At 37.2% G+C, this 20,047-nt stretch overlaps 5 protein-coding genes across 5 annotated transcripts; 2 read left to right on the top strand and 3 right to left on the bottom strand. All coding sequences in view use genetic code 12, as the record gives it.

Annotated features, from left to right (window-relative positions):
• Positions 1–55: 55 nt before the first annotated feature.
• SGA1 (Glucoamylase, intracellular sporulation-specific) lies at positions 56–1,924 on the bottom strand (the record flags this gene model as incomplete). Its single annotated transcript, XM_001527205.2, has 1 exon — positions 56–1,924. The coding sequence occupies one exon, from the start codon at positions 1,922–1,924 to the stop codon at positions 56–58; it is 1,869 nt and encodes a 622-aa protein (XP_001527255.2).
• Positions 1,925–3,800: 1,876 nt separating this feature from the next.
• On the top strand, positions 3,801–5,021 carry SAP8_1 (aspartyl protease; the record flags this gene model as incomplete). The annotated part of the gene is made up of 1 exon (XM_001527204.2): positions 3,801–5,021. The coding sequence occupies one exon, from the start codon at positions 3,801–3,803 to the stop codon at positions 5,019–5,021; it is 1,221 nt and encodes a 406-aa protein (XP_001527254.2).
• A 445-nt stretch (positions 5,022–5,466) lies between these two features.
• Positions 5,467–8,112, bottom strand: ALR1 (Mg(2+) transporter; the record flags this gene model as incomplete). Its single annotated transcript, XM_001527203.2, has 1 exon — positions 5,467–8,112. The coding sequence occupies one exon, from the start codon at positions 8,110–8,112 to the stop codon at positions 5,467–5,469; it is 2,646 nt and encodes an 881-aa protein (XP_001527253.2).
• A 2,303-nt stretch (positions 8,113–10,415) lies between these two features.
• On the bottom strand, positions 10,416–11,891 carry RMD1 (sporulation protein rmd1; the record flags this gene model as incomplete). Its single annotated transcript, XM_001527202.2, has 1 exon — positions 10,416–11,891. The coding sequence occupies one exon, from the start codon at positions 11,889–11,891 to the stop codon at positions 10,416–10,418; it is 1,476 nt and encodes a 491-aa protein (XP_001527252.2).
• Positions 11,892–12,318: 427 nt separating this feature from the next.
• Positions 12,319–20,046, top strand: UTP20 (U3 snoRNP protein; the record flags this gene model as incomplete). The annotated part of the gene is made up of 1 exon (XM_001527201.2): positions 12,319–20,046. The coding sequence occupies one exon, from the start codon at positions 12,319–12,321 to the stop codon at positions 20,044–20,046; it is 7,728 nt and encodes a 2,575-aa protein (XP_001527251.2).
• Position 20,047: the final 1 nt, after the last annotated feature.

Raw genomic sequence — 20,047 nt, 5'->3', positions numbered from 1 at the left:
TTCTTCTTCTTCTTACTCTTTTTTTTTCCCAATCTACATAGTTGTTGATTTAAAGCTATACATTGAGTCCTTTATTGTTCAACAAATTTAATGTCTTTGTTCTCCATCGAACTGCAGTCCATAAAGCACCATAGCTCCATGTTAGATCCTTAGCACCTTGCATGTATCCGTTATTGCGATTAAATTGTTCACTCAAATGCCCCTCTGAATCCGTATGGAATTTCACTACTGCAAGAAATGAATCTGCATATTGCTTAAGTTTTTGAATCATAAGGTTATACTCTTGGCTTGCAAAGACTAACTTTACATTGTCATCTATCTGCTTTTCCGAATCTGTTGAGAGGAAAGGAAGAAAAAATGCGCGATTTTCCTTGTTAATTACCAAATCAGCATCATTTTCCACAATTCCATAGATGAACTGATACACGAGTTCCCCGGCGGCTGATGTAGCAAGAAACCACGGATTGCCTACTGACGTTTGCACTCCATCATAAACATCTTCTGGGTATCTTCCCAAGGCCACTCCACTTCCACGAATGAAATGAAATTGTTTATTTATGGGGAATCTTTGTTGCATATCTACTACCAAATGTGCAAGCGAATTGAGAATCTTGTGATTGGTAGCATTAAAAGGAATGTCTCTTATGGCATTATTGAGTGATGGGTGTGAATTTTGCTCAGGATGACCATCGTGCTCGTGGGTATACATGACTGCCAATATTGTTGCAATGTCCAACCCCGTCCTCTGCCCCAGGTTGTATAATTCCGGGTGCTCGACTAAATAGTCCACTTCAGAGTTTATAAACCCAAGTCCGCCGCTTGCCGTATCTCTTGTAATACCAATTTTCATTGCATCATATGCTGATTGGAGTGTTTCAGCAAGATCAACGTCATTGAAATGTAATGCCCAATATACTGCATCGCGCACAGCGCGAATCAGCACCATTAAAGTGAAAAAATGAGGAGTTGTCATTTCTTCCCATAGATCAAACCCATCAGTCCAATTCCAGTATTGAATAATGTAATTCAAGTCCGGCCTGATGATCTCATGATAAACCCATGTTCCATTAAAAACACCTTGACCACCATCAGTGTCGTCATTAGTGTCGCCATAAGTGTCACCTCCACTTGTTTCACAAATCCAAGGGGTTGCCATGTCAAAGTTTCCTACATTTTCTTCGAGAAATCGAAGGTATTGAAAATTGGCTAATGTACGTAGTGCTGGGCCATCTCGTTGTGGGCGACCCCAATTTTGTTCAAATGCCAGTCCATCGACATTGAATTTTGGTTCGCCAAGCCCTTTATTATCACCCGAATTCATGTCAAATCCGCCCAGTGGGTTTTTTGTACGTTGCAAATGCCAGTTGTTGCAAACATATGAATGAACAACATCCAAGATAGTTGTGTTGAGTTCGTGCTCAGGATTCTCTTGAAGAGCATACATAAGTGTCTTTATTGTAATGGCGGAGTCACGGATCCATTGATAAAAGTAATCTGGTGAGTTTCTTGAAGGAGAAGCAACTAGTACGTTTTTTACAACATCGTTCTTTTTGTTTCTTTTGTTTTTTCTGTTGTTGTTAATGATCTTTGAGGTCGATGGTGACGCAATTACATTGTCTAAAATCCGATATAACGAAATGTTTTGTTGATTCTCAAGCCATGATTCGAATTGAGAAAAATCAAACTGTGCTTTAGGCTGGTGTGAACTTGAGAATGACGGTTGAAGTAAAACATCATCATTACTTGTGGATTTGAAGTACGAAATGGTGTTTTGAAAGATGTCTGTGGATGGTTTGAGAAACAAATCAAGCCATTGTTGATACTTTCCTGAAAGACCCGTCAAGTCATCGAAGGGAATCAGGATTGCAGCCGCATTCATGACCAGCACGATTGTAACACATAAAGCTAAATAGCTAACCAACATCCTTGACGTGACCCTATTGTTCCAAAACAAAAACCCCCAAAAAAAGAAGAAGAAAAATGAAACAAAAAAAATTGAAAAAAAATGGTAAAGAATTGAATCAACCAGAAAAAGAAGCAACAATTCCTATAGAGAACTGTGGAGAAATTTGTTTTGAATTTTTGGAGTGGCGGAGAAGCAAAATAAGCAAGTTGCTCTTGAAATTCATATATAGAGCTTACTGGTTAGCAAATTGTCTTTATTGTTTTGAAAAGGACCTATTTATAAAACTCTTTGGTTGAAATAGTAATTCTGGCTCCAATTTCTCCCTTTTTGCTGTTCTTCAGTTGTTTGATGAAGATTATTTTGGAATGATGAATCGCAATCTATAAATTACGCGCGTCATCTCTTATCAAAAGAGAAACACAAAGATTATATTATACTGTTATCAGCTTTTGCACAAACTGCAACAGAAGAGAGAGAAACAGAAACAGAAACAGAAACAGCAACAAGAAAAATGAAAATGAAAAATAAAAAGAAAAAGGAAGCAACAAGATGTAATGGAAACCAACTCGAGGAAGCTCTTATTTTCCTTGCTTTCAGATCCATTATGTTTGAAAATGTTGAGCTCCACGACCATATAACACCAAAACCAATACTGATGCCACCACGGGGTAATTTCTAAACAACAATAAATGTACATTAGCAACATACGATAGTAGTCAACCCCTTATAAACAATAGGTATTTGCGTTATCGGAGCACCGAAAACAAAAAACCAAATTATAAAATGTTTTTCTTTTTCTTTTCCTTTTTTTTTATAAATGGCCCAATATGTGTTTAACCATTATAAGTCATTTTTGATAAATACATAAAACTGTTGGGCCAACTTCAATTACTCAGCAATCAATGTGTAATTGCTTACAAACAAGTTTATGTGGAGAGGAGTGCGGGGAAAAGAAAGAGACAGAGAGACAGAGACAGAGACAGAGAGAGAGAGAGATTTTGGAGTATTTTACATGGGCATCTATAGCAATAGAAGTACAGTGCTTCGTGAAATTACAGATCAATGCTTCGTAACCTTTTTAATGCATTAATTAAACGTGGCTTGCCTATTGTTCGAGGTTCTTCTTCAAACAAAGAAACAAAAAGAAAAATCAAAATCAAAAGTATTACAAATGATGCTACAAACCGTTTTTCCGACTTACGCTATTGCTGTGAAGTGACAGTTTTTGACCTCTAAATATATTTTTTGACTTCTTTCATAGTTATTCTGGTTCATACCCACTTTTTATCTTAAATGATGTTGGTTTATGTTAAAAATGAATAGATAAAAAATCAAAAAAAAAAGAAAACTAAAACTTCCTTTTCCACTATTCGTTTCGGCTCAAAAATATTGTGGCATCAAGTTGATACATTCTATTGTTTGAAGCTAGAGGTAATTTGTTGGTTGTTTTTTTATTTTGCGTTTTCAATGCACCGTCATTAGGTATGGATGGGTACTAACCATCAACGTGTCTCGTGTTTGGTATCTAGTGTCTGGTGCCTGGCCTCCGGTGGGCTTCTTGTTAGCAAGTTTTGCAGATTTTAATTATCAAGTGGAATTACTTTTTTTTCTTCTTTCTTTTTAACAAAAGGTGGTTATTAGACTGAAGATGTGTGAGGGGAAGGGGCAGGAAGGAAGAAGTAGCAAAGTGACTTGCTCAATCCGTTCCAGGTATAAAAATGCCTTATAATACCTTGGTTTTGTAAATAATAAAAATAAAAAAAGCAAAAGCATTTGCTGGTTAAGAGTGTTTTTTGTTAGCTTTCAAATAAAATATACTGAGTCAAACAAATCAAAACAAATCAAATCAAAGCAAAACAAAGCAAAGCAAAGCAAAGCAAATTAATTACAAACAATGGTCTTTTTGTCTGTACTTGCTAGGCAAGTCCTTATTTCACTTGTTGTTGCTCTAGTTGCACAAGGTTTTGTCATTCCCCACGGTATTGAAAGGAGGGATAGTCCAGGCTTTGTAGCTTTGGATTTCAGCGTCGATAGATCATCCATTCTGAGCAGTGGTGTTGTGGGAAAAATTGCCAAAGGTGGAAAAGAAGCAAACTCATTACATGCTGTTGTTGGAAAGAGGGCTGGTACTGTTTCTGTGAATATTCATAATGCAAGATTCACATATACTTCTATTGTCAGTGTTGGATCCAATAAACAAAAACAAACATTGGTTATTGATACTGGATCTAGTGATTTATGGGTTGTGGATGCGAATGCACAATGTGAAAACCATTCTTATTGCAAGACCTCGGGCACTTTCAATCCTAAAACATCTACAACTTACCAAAGCTTGGGTCTTCCTTTTGAGATCTACTACGGTGATGGTTCGGAGTCTTTTGGAATTTGGGGTACTGATACTATTGGTATAGGTGCTATTTCTCTCCAGAAACAAAGATTTGCAGATGTTAATTCAACCTCTGAGCAAAGTGGAACTTTGGGTATTGGACTTGTTCGCGGTGAAAGTGGTGCAAACTATTCCAACCTTCCTGCATCGTTGAAAGAACAAGGCTACATCAAGACGAATGCGTACTCGTTATACATGAACTCTCCAGATGCATTGAATGGTGCAATCATCTTTGGTGGTGTTGACAATGCCAAGTACACTGGAAATTTAATTCCGGAGAAAATCACCAGACCAGACAGATTGAGTATCAACGTGACAAGTATCAACTACAACGGTACCTTGTACAAGCTCACCGAGGATGCGGCATTAGACACTGGTAGCCCCATCACGTATTTGTCAGCTCCAGTAGTAGCAGAGATAGCTAAACAAGCTGGCGCTACATGGCAGGGAAGCAAAACCGAAGGCCAATACGTTATTCCGTGTGATGCCGACACAACAGGTAGTGTTGATTTTGGGTTTGAGAATGCAGCCAAAATAACAGTACCCTTGTCTGAGTTTGTTGTTGGAGGTTTGGATTGCCCCTTTGGTTTTCAGCCAAGTCCCGTGAGTGTTAGTATTTTGGGCGACAATTTCTTAAGACATGCTTATGTTGTTTTCAATTTAGATGCAAACACAATCTCATTGGCACCAATTAATTACACTGATGATTCTAATGTCAGTGCCATTTAATCGAGAGAAAACATACGAGAAAAAAGAAAAAAAGGAAGGGGGGGGGGGGGGGGGGGAAAGGAAGAGAGAAAAGGAAAATAAGAAAATGGATGAAAAGAGAAATGTCGTGACCATTATTAAGTTTAGAAGTTTGTATTCACAGTATTACAGATTTGAATATAACGAAACCCCCTTTATACATTCTACATGGCTGCATGTTTGAACTCTATTAAAAGTTTGTTTATTTTTTTGGTTTCATACAATATTCTGCATTAAAAATAGGAGAAAAAACTCTGATAGAGTATAAAAGCAATATAATATAAAGACAGAGAAAAGAAAAAACCAAAGTAAAATTCTTTTCATTCTTCTGTCTTTGTCTCTCGCATACAATCTCTTTTGTCAAAATCTCACCCCTTACTGATTTTGCCATTCCTTCCTTTCTTTCTTTTTTTTTTTTTAATTCGTCTCAATCATATTTATTGGGGAAGCTGATAATTGACTTTGCACTATGTCTCTTCAATCCCAAACTTCTGATGCTCCGACGTGAATTAAAAACAGGTCGGGGTTCGCTATTTAGCTTTCTATTCATTCTTTTCAACCACCAATTGGCCAAAAAAATACTCACTATGATCACTACAATAAGAACACCCAAAATTCCAAAAAACCATGCGATACTGCCTTGTTCACCAGGAACTCTCACATTCATACCAAACATACCTGTAACCAAGTTAAGTGGCACAAGCATGGTACCGATAATAGTCACCTTGGAAAACATTTCTGAAATCTTATTGTTTGAGTTAAAGCTTTCAACCTGCAATTGGGCCAAGTAGTTGGAGTGAGAACGACTAAAGATTTTTTCGTAAGCAAGCAAGTTTTGAAACATTGTAATTATATGATCTTGAATATCACCGAGATATAAAGCAATATCTGCACGGGGACGTGCATTGTCAGAATTGTTTTGTGTCCAGTTGGTTTGAAATGGAGATGGCTGAATGAATGGTAGTGGTGGTGGTGGTGGTACGGCTGCTCCAGTATAAGCTTGTTGCGGTTGATGCGGTTGTTGAGCTCCTGGCGTGGGAGATGTAGACGAAGTGAAACTTGCACCAATTCCAACTGGAGTGGGTCCTGGTCCAAACGTTGCATCTGCGCCAGCATTGGTGGTTGTGGAGGTAGTAGTTGGTTGTGGAGCAACGTATGGATACTGGGGTTGATATTGTTGCTGATATTGATGTTGCTGCTGTTGCTGTTGCCTAAGTTGTTTTTGGTATCCCAGGGCAAGCTCGTCTTGACATCTCTTGGCAAACATTTTGATAACGTCTGCTTTGCCGGAAAGAAGTCGCATCAAAGTCATCACTTTGCGTCTTGATTCGCCAATCCTTTGCAACATATTTGAGAAATCTGTGTCTCTTGCGACAAAGACTGCATCTTCAATTGCGTCTGCCTCGTACTCGATACCATGAATGACGGGTGCAAATCCATCGGTAATGTCATCAATCATAGCATAACAAAGCCAGTCAGCGGTAACGTCAACGTAATCCCTTAATTGACGAACTCTTCTTCTCACATTTGCCGGATGGGAGATTGGCGAGAAATGGAATGTAAGAATACCATCGCGAAACACGACAATATACACGTTGATGGGTTCCAAATAATCCTCTGATTCTTTATCTGGTTCAAAAGTGTGGAAACAAACAAAGTAGTAGCTCTTGAAAAGCTCAACTTTCTCACGCGTTTCCTGCATCCTAATATCCTCTGCTGTCAAAGGATGGATCCCAAAAGCTTTAGCCAACATTTTCATCTCTGCATCGGTAGGGCAAGTGCAATCCAACCACCATGTCTCTTGTCCATCGCGAAACAACTCGCGAATCGATTGGCCATTGGTGACCAAAGATGGGATATCTGGTGCGTGAACGGTCTCTTCCGATTCTGAATGAAAGAATGAAAATCTATCGGGGAGACTTCCTTGGGTGCTAGTGCCATCAGAAATTCTTGCACCGCCAAACTTCACTTGCTCTGAAGACGAGTCGTCTTCATCAATAATATTCGCTTCTTTTTTAAACTTGACTTCGTCTGATGAAGAAGTTGTTGTTTCAGTATCTTGTACTTCTTCAAATTTTGAAAAACTTTTCAAGATATTTCTTGGTGTATACTTCATTGCTGCTTGGCTTTGGGTCTTTTGTCTGCTCAAGGAAGTTGACCTATTTTTTTCGTGTGGCTCAAGCTCTTCAATTGTCAGCTTATTGCGAGAAATAAACTCTTGTTGCATTGCGGCTTCATCCCTTTCTTCTCTGATAAACTCATCAATTTCATCAAAATCGATTCCGTTGATTCTAATGTGCTCGCGCATCATGGGAAAACAGACATCTTCTTCAGTCTCTTGAGAAGACCTCGAAGCGTGGGAATCGTCAGAGTCAATAGAAGACTTCGATCCTCTGCGACCTCTATTGTCCTCGTCCTTATCCCTAGCATTGTTGTTATTGTTGTTGTTAACGTTGTTGACGTTGCTATTGTTATTATTATTATTGTTGTTGTTGTTAAAACTATCAACAGTTTTTGTCTTGGTCATGGGACTGAGCAAATCAGTTTCCAAATTGTTTGAGTTGCTTCTCATAGTTTTCTTTTTGATTATTGGTTGCAAGTTTTCAAGAGTCGACCTGCGCCTTGATCTTCCGTTATGTGGGTTGTTTATGATTGGCATTACATCGTCGTCATCTTTGAGGTAGAAATCTCTTCTCAATGTAGTCATGAAAGATGGCTTCTCATTTGCAGAAGAGCGTCTTCTAGTCAGTCTTCTTCTTCCAATTTCACCTTGAACTACTGTTGTAGATGATGGTAATGATGGTGAATGTGCAGATGACGATGATGTTTGTTGTTGTTGTTGTTGTTGGATTGGTGGTGGGTTAGCCTGTGCTGCCGCTTTTGCTGCGGGTGAAGTTGCAAGTGGTGAATGAGGTCCACGAATGTCTGTGGTATCCTCCACAATGACATTTTCGTTGATAGCTGTATGAGCATTATGTTCCTCAACTGCACGATGGTCATTCAAGGCAAATTCGTCTGCCTTCATAGGTGCTGCAGCATGGTGTGCGCTTTCAAAGCTTTCGTGGTCAGACATTTCACTTTCAGTTGTTTGTTTTGTAAGTTGTTATTTTGCTTAACTGGTTGGAAAAGTAAAAAAAAAAATTGTATATATATATATATAGATATATTGTTATTGTTGTTAGCTTCTTCCTCTTTAGTGTTTTTTTTTCTTTTAGATTGCAACAAACTTGTTAATCATAGCTTGAAGGCTGGAAAAAAAAAGGGAAAGTAATGAAGAAATGAATCAAAATAAAAAACAAATAAAAGCAAATATCTATCCAAGATTAATTTAGATAGCTTTTTGCGTTAATAAGTTTTTGATGTGTCACTTTACCTGTCCACTACTGCAAATAAGCTTTGATGTTGGTCTCGGTGATGATGATGATGATGACGTTGTTGTTGTTAAACTTTTTTTGGTAACGTTGTTGAAGTCAAACAAAAATTTAATTGGATTTAATTACGTTTCTTTAAAAAAAAAAACGAGTCAGTTGATACAAGCCTGGATAATGGGTGGTAGCTATATATATTTATAATCCAACTTCGCTTCCTTTGATCATAAAGTAATAGTTGAACAGTTTGAGCACTGTGTAATCTAATTTCATATATGAAATAATTTGGTGATGATGGTGGTGGTGTTATTGGTTTTTTATTTTTTATTTTTATTTTGAGATGAATGAAGTCCACTAAAATTCGGTAGATTTTTTGTTTGTTTTAGCAACTCTTATTATTAAGTTGACAATATCCTTAGTGGGAGGAAGGAGAAAAAGGGTGGTTGAACAAGAAAAACTTAATATAATAGACCAAAGAATCAAGTGGTTGGAAAATGGATGAGATATTTATATCAACTTTTATGTTTCAAATTGCTCAAATAGTGCTTTGTTTAACAGTACTGTTAAAGCCAAAAAAGTAAAAAAAAGAAAATTGGTAGAAGACGTTGGTGATGATGATGCATCACTTTTGAGGTAAAATTTGAATTTTTCTTTCTTTTTTTTTTTTTTTTTCTTCTCACTTTCTCTTATGAGTATTATTTTTAGCACCTTCATTATACACTAAATACAAGTACAAAATTATATATATATATATATATAGACATACATCCAATTGCTACATTTACAGTCTATTCAACTATCCTCTTCCAGCATTTAAATGAGTTTAAAGTAATACTGAGAAATTATAAGAGAAGGAAGGAAGGAAGGAAGGAAGAAAGGAGAACAAGAAAAGAAATTCTGGAAAAAAATAATTTTTGCAAATGCCCTTTAGTTGGTATTCTACACTGGGACCATCATTACAAGTACTATATTTAGAGCTAACAAAGGGGTTATCTATAGAGAGAGAGAGAGAGAGAGAGAGAGAAAAAAAAAATTAAAATTTAAAGAGAAGTCGAATAAGCCTCCAGAAAGTAAAGGGGAAAAGAAGGAGAAAGGGAGTGGGAGTAGGTGGAGCGTAGGTGTTGGTGTTGGTGTTGGTGTTGGCGATGGTGATACATCCATCTTTTTTACTTAGAATTAGCCTCTACGTTGTTGTAAGCTTTTCACTTCCTAAATTTTTGTAGAGGAAGCTCCAAAAACAAATGTCTGTTTTTTTTTTTCTTTCTTTACTGTGCTGTCTAGGTCCAACGTGGGCCGCAAAATATAAAAATTAAAAATAATAATCAAAAAAAAAATTTATATTTATGAAACTGGTAGTTTTACATTCAGGGAGAAGGAGAGCGTTGACCTCGGAATATGAAAGTGCTCATATCTTCTCAAATAGACCATCAATTTAATTGCTGAATTACTCTTGTATCTCATCTCTGAGAAATACTGCAAAGCATCACACCATCGTAAACCTTTATCCTTTCTTTTTTGCCTTTCTTTGCCCTCGCAAGCTCCTATTTATGTATTCTTCTTTCGGTATAAAAAAAAAAAAAAAACAAAAAAAAAAAAAAAGAAAAGAAAAATACTGCTCGTTAAAAAATCGAAAATCCCTCATCTTCTAAAACTATTTTTCTTAAAAGGCGTTTCTTTAATCACATCCAGCCCTCAACGTGGCACTAGTACCTACCTATTAATAGAATATTCTCTTACAAGATAAAAATCTACAGGCCCTTGACTAAATAAGCCACCAAGAACTATACTTATATTAAGCAACGTAGAAATCATGAACAAACTTGTTGGTCATAAAAAAATAAAAATGATGAAAACACCAAGAATGCCTATTCATACTATTGAGAAGCTAATGAGTCATATATACACATAAATATATATATATATATATATATATATATATAAGTATGTATGTATGTGTGTGTGTGTGTTTGTGCATATATTTATTCATAAACATGTTAAAAAGAAATCATTATTGAAACTTGAATAAATCAATGATGATGTTGACAATACTCACAAGAACTTCAACGCCAACAAGCAAAACAACAATAAACTCTAAGCTTTCCTCGTGTGAATGTCCAAGTTGTTCTTTCAACATCTGTAACAAATCTGAAATAACTTCCAATCTCTGATTCAAAAGCTCAACACGCTGATTAATCTCAAGGTACCCTCTTGTGGCCTGGTAAATGGGCTCTAATTGGGGTTCCGCCCACATTAGTTCAGGAGAATCCAATACGGAACCATGCAAATTGATATTGATTCTCAAAATAAACAACTCACCAATAGACTTCATGATCTCATCCCGGTTCATTTCGACTTTACCTGTTCTTGCAATTTGCAGCGGAATATCTTGTGTATCTTCAATAGTATTATCCACCAACTCTTCAAACAAAGAGATTTTAACAGACTGGGCAAGCGCATGCGATATCGAAAGTTTCAACATGTAATTATCATCATCTCTAAGCGTTATAAAGTCATTGTAGATTCTAGGCTGATACGACTTTGTAATGTAATAATTGAATTCCTCAATTTGAATATCCTCAGCCGACAACTTTTCCAGCTCAAACCTCGCCAAGTCGTCCAAAAATGCCGCTTCCTCCTTTTGCGTATAGCCCCACATAATAACTACACCGTACTCGAAAATAAACAAGTCGGATTTCTTACCAATGTCAATCTCGCCACCTTCATCAGCCAACCTAATCAACTTATGACCATTCTCATCATCATTGTGTGACGAATCACCTCTCCAGTCCTTGTAAGTAAAAGGAGTGTACAAACACTCATCAAACAACTTCGGACTAGTATTGTGGATCCGTTTTCGATCTTTCAACCATCTCAATAACTCCTTCATTCTATACGAAGCACACGTACAATAAGCTGTAACCCTTGGTAACAAATCTCGATGCACCTTTCCTAATGTTTCTGCATCTTTCCTTGCCGAAGTATCAGTAATCATCTTAGCCTGTGAATATACTCTAGTAGGACGTGTTCCATAAGCTTCATCTTCGTCATCATCGTCATCATCGTCATCGTCATCGTCATCATCGTTACTACCATCGTTATTTTTACCAGCACCACCATCTATGCCATTAGCGCCCGCGCTGACTCGTTTGTTGTTGATGCTCGTGAGGTCGGGATCTTCTGGAAGCAACTTCATTTTCAGTGTAGTCCTGCTGGTTCTTTGAAGTCCAATCTTGTTGGATTGTGCAATTTTTGAATTCAGTTTCATTGTCTGTGCAGGCAGAAATTTCTGCTGCTGCTGCTTCTGCTGCTGCTGCAGCTGCTGGGACATCAAAGACAGCAGTGGCTGATGGGGCTGATTCAGTTTCGATGATTTGGAGTCATTTGACTTTTTGGGTTCTAGCACTATGGGGCTCTCAGGAATGCTAGTTGAATGTGATGGTGGTGGTAGTAACGGCGTTGTATCGCTATCACTGGTCTCACTCATTATTATTTTTTTATTATTAAATACTATTCAATCAACTTTTCTTGATTTTAATCGCTCAAAGGAAAATTGGCAATGAACTCGTTGCTTTGGGTATAAGACTTGTTTATCAATGTGTAAAAGGAACTTGGCTTGCCCAGTCGTATCAGTATTATATGTGTAAAATGATACAACATTATGCGCGATTCGGGATGGTTGCTACCACCTGTTTTTTGCGTCACGTGAGGAGATGCGCATCACAAGAAAAAGATACCTAAACTATGTAGACTTTTGAAAAATTCCATTATACACTGAAATATAGAAGGATATTTGTTAAAGGAAAAAAAAAAAAAAAATATAGGTATATATTTATAAACACATACTTAATAGATCTTATTTAGTTGCAACCATATATCCACAACTAAAGTTTTACTAGAATCACACTAGTACTATGGCGGTAAAGGTCAAATCTACGGAATCAAGTAGACGGCATGCGTTCAAGTCATTTCGAGAAAGGGTCGACTCGATAAAAATCGAACCCAGCAGAAGACTCGAGAAAAGAGTTCACGATGAGGTAGAATCTTCACACTTGTTGACGACACTTGAACACTGGAAAGAACTCAACCTATCAAAAGTATTTACAGAGCTAGTCGATAGTATAGAGGAGTTGTGTCAGTCATTACCGCAGGTCTTGCACTACCAGCTACGAATATTTGAAGCAATCTACAATGCCATAAAACAAAATGATGTACATTCCTTACAACCTAGCTTGGAACTACTTACCCAGTTTATCCACGATTTGGGTCCAGATTTTTTGGCCTACTACTTAAAAACACTCCACTTGTTGAGTGAAGTTGCATTAGCTCAAAATCCAAATGATTTTCAAAACAATAGAAACTCTTCAAATGCATTGGACTGGATATTTAATGCGCTTGCATTTGCTTTCAAATATTTGGTGAGATACCTTGTTGAAGATTTGAAGCCTACTTTCCAAGAGTTGGCTCCATTGTTGAAATTGAAAAAGCAAACGTACATTTCACGATTTTGTGCGGAGTCGTTATCGTACTTGATCAGGAAACTGGGATCCAAATCCCTTAACGAAATTGTCGAGTTTTCCCTTGAGAGTCAGGTACAAGATGTTATTGATAATGACAACTACTGTGAGTCTTTAAAGATCATGTATAGTGAGTCGATGAAGAATACAACCGGTACCTTCCATACAAAGGCAAAGGCGATCTTATCAAGCATTTTGAATTGTATAGTTTTCAAGAACGATCAACGCCTTTCACTGCAGCAGGAGCAGCTGCAGCAGCAGCAGCAACAACAACAATTGCAACAACAAAAAGAAGCTGTGCAGCCAAAACTTACCAGTTTGCTCTCAGATATTCTCCTTGATGTCTTGCATCACGGTGAACAGGAAGCTTGTGCCAAGTTTTACGAAATGGTTACATTGTCTTTGCAAGAGCTTTTAGAAAAAAATCCAAAATGCACACTTTCGCTTCTTGTGTCATGCCAGATCCTTTCAACTTTGAGTTTTGCAGACTCAGGAAGAAAAGTTTCCGATTGGAGTTGTGTGCTTACAACAGTGGATAAAATAATAACTAAACTCAACCTGATACAGCTGCTACCAAGAGAACTCACTGAGTCCTTTGTGTATTTGTTGGTCATTACTTTCAGAAATGCCGACTCACAGGCATTAATCAAGTACCAAAAACGATTTTTTCAAGTAATGATTACGATCAATGAAGGTAATGATTTTCTATTATTTGCAGAGTCTGCACTTGCAGTTGCGGGCTCAAAAGTGGAAAAATTTGCAATTGGGAAACACATTCAGGATTACATAAACCGGGCAGTGGACTCTGCAGACAAAATGAAACGGGTCATTTTGTTTTTGAACCATGCTGGAAAACAAAATCTTATCAAACAAACTTTTACTATACCTTCTAAATCAGTTGAGAAACTATCCATTGCAGCTACAGCTGACATTGATTCGAAAAGTTATTACGATTTGTACTGGAAGCTTTTGATTTTCAATTATGCCAAAACTTGTCAAATTAATGTTGATTTATTGACCCAAACGCTTTTTGAACTTCCAGATGATGTTTTGGGAAGAGAACTGGCCTCAATGATTTTAAGTATTTTGTACAGGAAAATCAGTGAACAAACCGAAATTGAAAAAAAGGGTGAAACTTTAAGTTCAAATGAAAACGTTTGCAGAATACTAGCATACCTTGATCAAGACTTTGTTAGATTGAATCAATCCTCAAGTTTCCTCAAGACTATGAATGATTTTGTCAAGTTTGCAACTGACCCTCAAGTGTTTTTACAGCGTGCTTTGGACTGTTTGTATTTGCCCAGCCATGAAACGAGGGAAAATGCTATTGAGTTGATCTTTACCATAATGTCTTTGAAAGATAAAGGTTCTCTGCAAACTGAAACCGCGGTTCTTTCACAAATCAGAATTATCGAGCAAATTCCATTAACTATTGATACGAGTAGAGATATTTTATTACGAGTGAGGAATTTAGCTTCTGAATTTGCTAAGGATATCAAACCTTCTTCTGAGGACAAGAAAATCATCGTAAACTATTTGTTTGGATTATTGTCAAATAGGTTTCAGCCATGTTGGAAAGCGGTCTATGAAGCATTGCCCCTTATTGCGAATGTTTGTCGACAAGAAATATGGCAAATTGCTTATTTCTTACTAACAAAAGATTATAACAATCAAATACGCAACGATATTGGTCAAGAAGAGTTTATGGACGTTGAAAGCACTTTGGTTGAGTGGCAGCCGAGAAATACAAGACTTTATAACAACTTTGCGCACTTTGAAAATCTGCACATGAAAACTTTTCGCAATGTTGATGGTTCAATAGTAGAGATTTGCCAAAACTCAGTTAATGAAAACACCTTTAATTCGTTTTTGAAATCAAACGTGTTGTCAGCTTTGAAAGCTGTGCCCCAAGTGATAGATGCATCGAGGTTGGTGCTGTTGGTGGTACATGGAAAAACTGATGACGAGCAAGAGCAAGATTGGCTGAGATCAGATCGAAATGAGTTGTTAGCTGTACTTGCTCAAACTAAAAATTTGAAAAAGCTCGATGCTGCCGACGAATTGTTCCAATACATGAAAACTCTTTTGGCTAGTACATTTTCTAAAACACAACAGTTGGCATTGAATGTGATATTTGCATACAATAATCCAGTTATCAACAAGTACAGAGACAAGTTGAAAAACTTGTTGGATGACGTCACATTTAGCGATGAAATAATCACATTCACCACATCCAACTCTACAATTGAGGATATAGACAGACCTATTATAATGCCGCTTGTTGTTCGTATCTTGTTTGGTAAAGTTCAAGGAAAACCAAAAAGCAATAGTAAACAAGGAAACAAAAATGCTGTGGTATCGTTTTTGCCAAACTTCAATAATGAAGACATCATATCATTTATATCTGTTGGTGCAGATAAACTCGATTATGCCAATTACTTTAATAAAAAAATACCCACAATAAGCTTGGGGTATGACAAATCTGAACTAAGAAGGATGGCTGGTTTTATCAATCTTGTGCAGCAAATGTACGAGGTGTTGAGTAAAAACTATGCCGATGTATTGGCATGGACCATCAAGCCATTGGTTTATTCATTAATATCTGCTCAAAACAGATTGGACGTTTCTTCTAGCAATAGCAATGGCGAGGTTTATGCTGATGCCGTGGAAAACGAAAACGACAATGAAGATGAACAGATTTCAAATGCTAATATTGATCATGAAGATCGCGAAGATGACAAAATTGTTACGGACAAAATTGCCAAGAGCATTAGGCTGAGCGGAATGAGATGTTTAAAAGAGCTTTTTGTTATTCTTGGCCCCGAGTATGATTGGAGTGGATACGTTGACTTGATCAGCGAATACCTTATAGCCCCTAGATTGCCAAATTTCTCCACCGAGAACTTACAGCAACCGCTGGCTACTTTAACTTTGATGAGCTCGTGGATCAACCAACCAAACACAATTCCTTTCTTGTATGCTAATGATTTTGCTGCTGTTAATGCTTTATTATCCATATTGGGCAATGACCATGCCAAGGAAAGTGTATCAAAGGAGGTTCTTGGCTTTGCTGTTAAGGCGTTGGAAAAAAAATCAGAGACCAATGATGAATTCTTTACCCTTTTAGCGATTATTGTCGACTCCTTGCTTCAAACATTACCTTCAACAATTAAACGTATTTACAATCCAGAGGTTGGGTCTTTGGCTATACGGACTCTTCTCTTGATGATTCAAGGCGAATATATTGATAATAAAGAGACCCAACAGACACTTATCCAGGCTTTGACGTTTGCCTTGGAAAAGAGTAACCTGCATATCGATTTGAAAGACAAGGCAAATGTGTTGATTGCATTATCTTCGTTGTTGATGAATTATGATTGTGAATTTGGAGAGGTTGAACAATTATATCAAGTTTGTTCAAAACTTTTGAGAGTATTTGCAGCAAGGGAAATTCGTGAAACACTTGCTACCTTATTTGAAACTTTTGGTTTAAAGTTTCAAAGACATTTGCTACAGGTGGGAAACTTGATTGTTGGACTCAATGCCTATACCTCGAGAATGAATGAGTACGATTTCCAAAAAAGATTGGGAGCTTTTAAGTTGATCAATGAAGATTTGTACTTGACATTTGATGCTGTTCAATGGTCTCCGTTGATCAATTGTGCATTATTTTTTATCAATGATCAGGAAGAGTTGTCTATGAGAAGCAATGCAGGTTATATGATAAAACGTTTTGTTGATTGTCTCATTTCGCAACCATCTGCAGAAGATGCAGTACCGTTTGTACATATGTTGAAGGATACCGTGTTGCCAATTTTGAGACTCGGTATCAGAAAGACCAACGAAGATGTTCAAAACGAATATATTTTGGTATTGGAATACATTGTGAGACAAAGCACAGACTACTTCACTGACATGAGAGACATGCAAATACTTCTTGGTGAAGATAATCAAGATTATGAAAAAGATGAAAAAGATAATAACGTTGAGAAAATGAAAGTTGGCCAAGAAGTTGAAGAAGATGAGGCATTAGAAGACGAACTGAGATTCTTTCAAAATATAACCAGTATTCAATTACATTTGCGATACAGGGCAATCAAGTATTTAATGAAAGTCAGCAACCAGCTAAAAGAGAATAGTATCTCGCATTACATATTGCCCATCATTGAGGCGTATGTTCTTACGAAGGAAGAGAAGTATAGAAATATAGGATTGATTGCTTTAGAGTCGATTTCTGTCTTGGCCAGATCCGTGACATGGAGTCAGTACAAGGCTATTTTCAAGAGATATTTGAGTAACCTAAAATCTAGTCAAGAGCAATTAAAGCCGAAAGTGAATTTGGTGGTTGCCGTTTCAAGCGTTTTAAAAGAATCGGTTGCAAACAGAAACGAAGGGATCAAGAATTTGCCCTCTCAAGACGAAATTGACTTGTTTATTTTGAATGAAGTATCTCCGGCACTTGTCAAAATCATTCAGGTGCGTGATGATGATACAATTGTAGCACGTGCTCCACTTGCCGAGGCTGCCATTAATTTGACATTATGTTTGTCACCTGACAAGATCGAAGGCGAGCTCCCCAAGATTTTAACCAGTATGTGTCAAGTCTTGCGTTCAAGATCAGAAGAATTGAGAGAAGCTATTAGGAAAAGTTTGGGCAAAATTGCAATTGCACTTGGGGCACGTTATTTGCCGTTCATTATAAAAGAATTGAAAACTGCATTGTCAAGGGGTTCGCAAATACACGTTTTGAGTTATACTGTACACTACTTGTTGCAAAGTATGGCACAAGTTGGGTTACAGCACGGTGATTTAAACGAGTCTATTAGTTTGATTATGGATGTGGTTATGGAGGACATTTTTGGAGCAGCTGGGCAAGAGAAAGACGCCGATGGTTATACCAGTAAAATGAAAGAGGTGAAGTTCAAGAAAAGTTTTGACTCATGTGAAATAGTCTCTTCTAATATATCTTTGAGCCATTTTGGAGAGCTTATCGAACCGATAAAATTGCTACTTCAAGAAGTCGTCAATCATAAAGTTCAAGTCAAATTGGATGAGCTTCTTAGACGTTTGTCGTTGGGATTAAACCACAACATTGAGGCATCCAAATTAGAAATATTACACTTGTGTTATGAGATCTTTTTAATGTCATCAGAGCCAGAAAGAAGAAATGTTGAGCCAACCATGAGTGCATCTGAGGCGCATTTCATGACGACTTTGAATAGAAAGAAGATAAAAAATCATGTGGATAAATCTTTATACAGACAAACCATGCAGCGGCTTTCTTTTGAATTGCTTAGGACTGCGATTTCACGTCATGACAATTTGCTAAATACGGCAAACTTGAAAGGATTTGTTCCGTTGCTTGAAGAGGGTATGAATGCAAATAATGAAAATGTTATCCTAATCTCATTGAGAGTATTAACTATTATTATTCGTTTGCCCTTTGATGATGAAACTCAAGGACTATTAAAAACATGTGCGAGAAGAGCATTGGTTTTGATTAAGGACTCACCAACTACAAATTCAGATGTTTGCCAGGCAGCTTTGAAATTTTTAGCCACGACGTTGAAACACAACAAGAAAGTTGAATTAAAAGAATCGGCAATCAGTTATGTTTTGACCAAAATTCAGCCTGACCTTGAAGAACCAAACAGACAAGGGTTGGCATTCCAGTTTTTGAAAGCTGTGGTTTCTCAACATTTGTTGCTTCCTGAGCTATATGATTTGATGGATAATGTTGCTAAATTGATGGTTGTCAATCATTCCAAGGAAATTCGTGATATGTCAAGAGCAGTGTTTTTCCAATTCCTTATGGAGTATGACCAAAGTAAAGGAAGGTTGGAGAAACAATTTAAATTTCTAGTCAATAATTTGACATATCCAACAGAAGAAGGTCGTCAATCTGTGATGGAGTTGATTCACTTGATTATTGCCAAAGCTGGTCCTGATCTTATCTCCAAGTTAGGTTCCTCATTTTTCATCACTTTGGCAAATGTCCTCGTTTCCGATGACTCGGCCAAATCAAGAGAAATGGCGAACGTGTTGTTATCTTCTTTAGTTAAGAAATTGCCCAACATTGGATTTGTTGAGGAATATTGTTCGGTTTGGTTAAAGCAATCTTCTAACATGTTATTGAAGAGGTGTGGTCTAAACGTTTACAAAATGCTCATTTCGGTTTTTGGAGTCGATAAGAATAAAGAGCTTGATAAAGTTGCTGTGGGAAATATCCAAACCATTTTAAATTCTGCAAAGAATACTGAAGAAGGTGGAAGTGCAGAATGGGAACTTGTTTATAGTGCTTTGAGTGCATTTAGTTCCATGGCATCATCAGCCAAGGACTCGATATTTGACCATAAATACAAGACAATTTGGTCGAGTATTGTGGATTGTTTACTATTTCCACATTCATGGATCAGGTTAATCACTTGTCGATTGGTTGCTATTGAGTTGTCCAATTTGAATAAGAGCAAACTTGACACTATTGAGTTGGAGTTGATTGCAGGAAGGTTGACCCATCAACTTCGAACTCCATCCATATCAGAAGACTTGGCAAACCAGTGTATCAAGAATTTGGTGATGATTGCAATGCATTGGGAGACTTCCAATACGATGTTGCAACAGAGTCGTGAAACAGAAGAGAAAGAAGTGTTGGCAAATGATTACTTGGTTGGAAGAATATGCAGTATTGTTAAACAAGAGAATGTTCAATCCATCGTTGCCAAAAAAGCGGCTATCAAATTTTTGGCATTATTTATCCAGCTCACCAAGGAAGACAAAGTAGAGAAGGTGGCTGAAACTATCATATCATCATTGTATAATTTTACTGATCCTGTATACTCGTCTTCACTTGATAGTGAAGAGCTTTTGAACATTAGTTTGGAAACATTGAACATGGTCAAGGCCAAGATTGGAGTCACTGAGTATACCCAGATATACGCTCAAGTACAAAAGGCTGTCAATATACGGAGGCTGTCAAGAAAGGCGAAACGTTCGCAAATGGCTGTTACTGCCCCAGACGTTGCTAATAGAAGAAAGACTAAAAAGCATGAAAGAAGTCGGGAAAAAAGAAGACACGAACGTGACGAAAATGGGTATTACAAACCAAAGAAGCGGAGAGCTATGTAGT

Source organism: Lodderomyces elongisporus, chromosome 2 (assembly GCF_030384665.1).
Source record: "Lodderomyces elongisporus chromosome 2, complete sequence".
NCBI classification, from domain to species: Eukaryota; Fungi; Ascomycota; class Pichiomycetes; order Serinales; family Debaryomycetaceae; genus Lodderomyces; species Lodderomyces elongisporus.
Note: the sequence above shows the minus strand (reverse complement) of the source record. Positions and strands in the feature narration are given on the sequence as shown.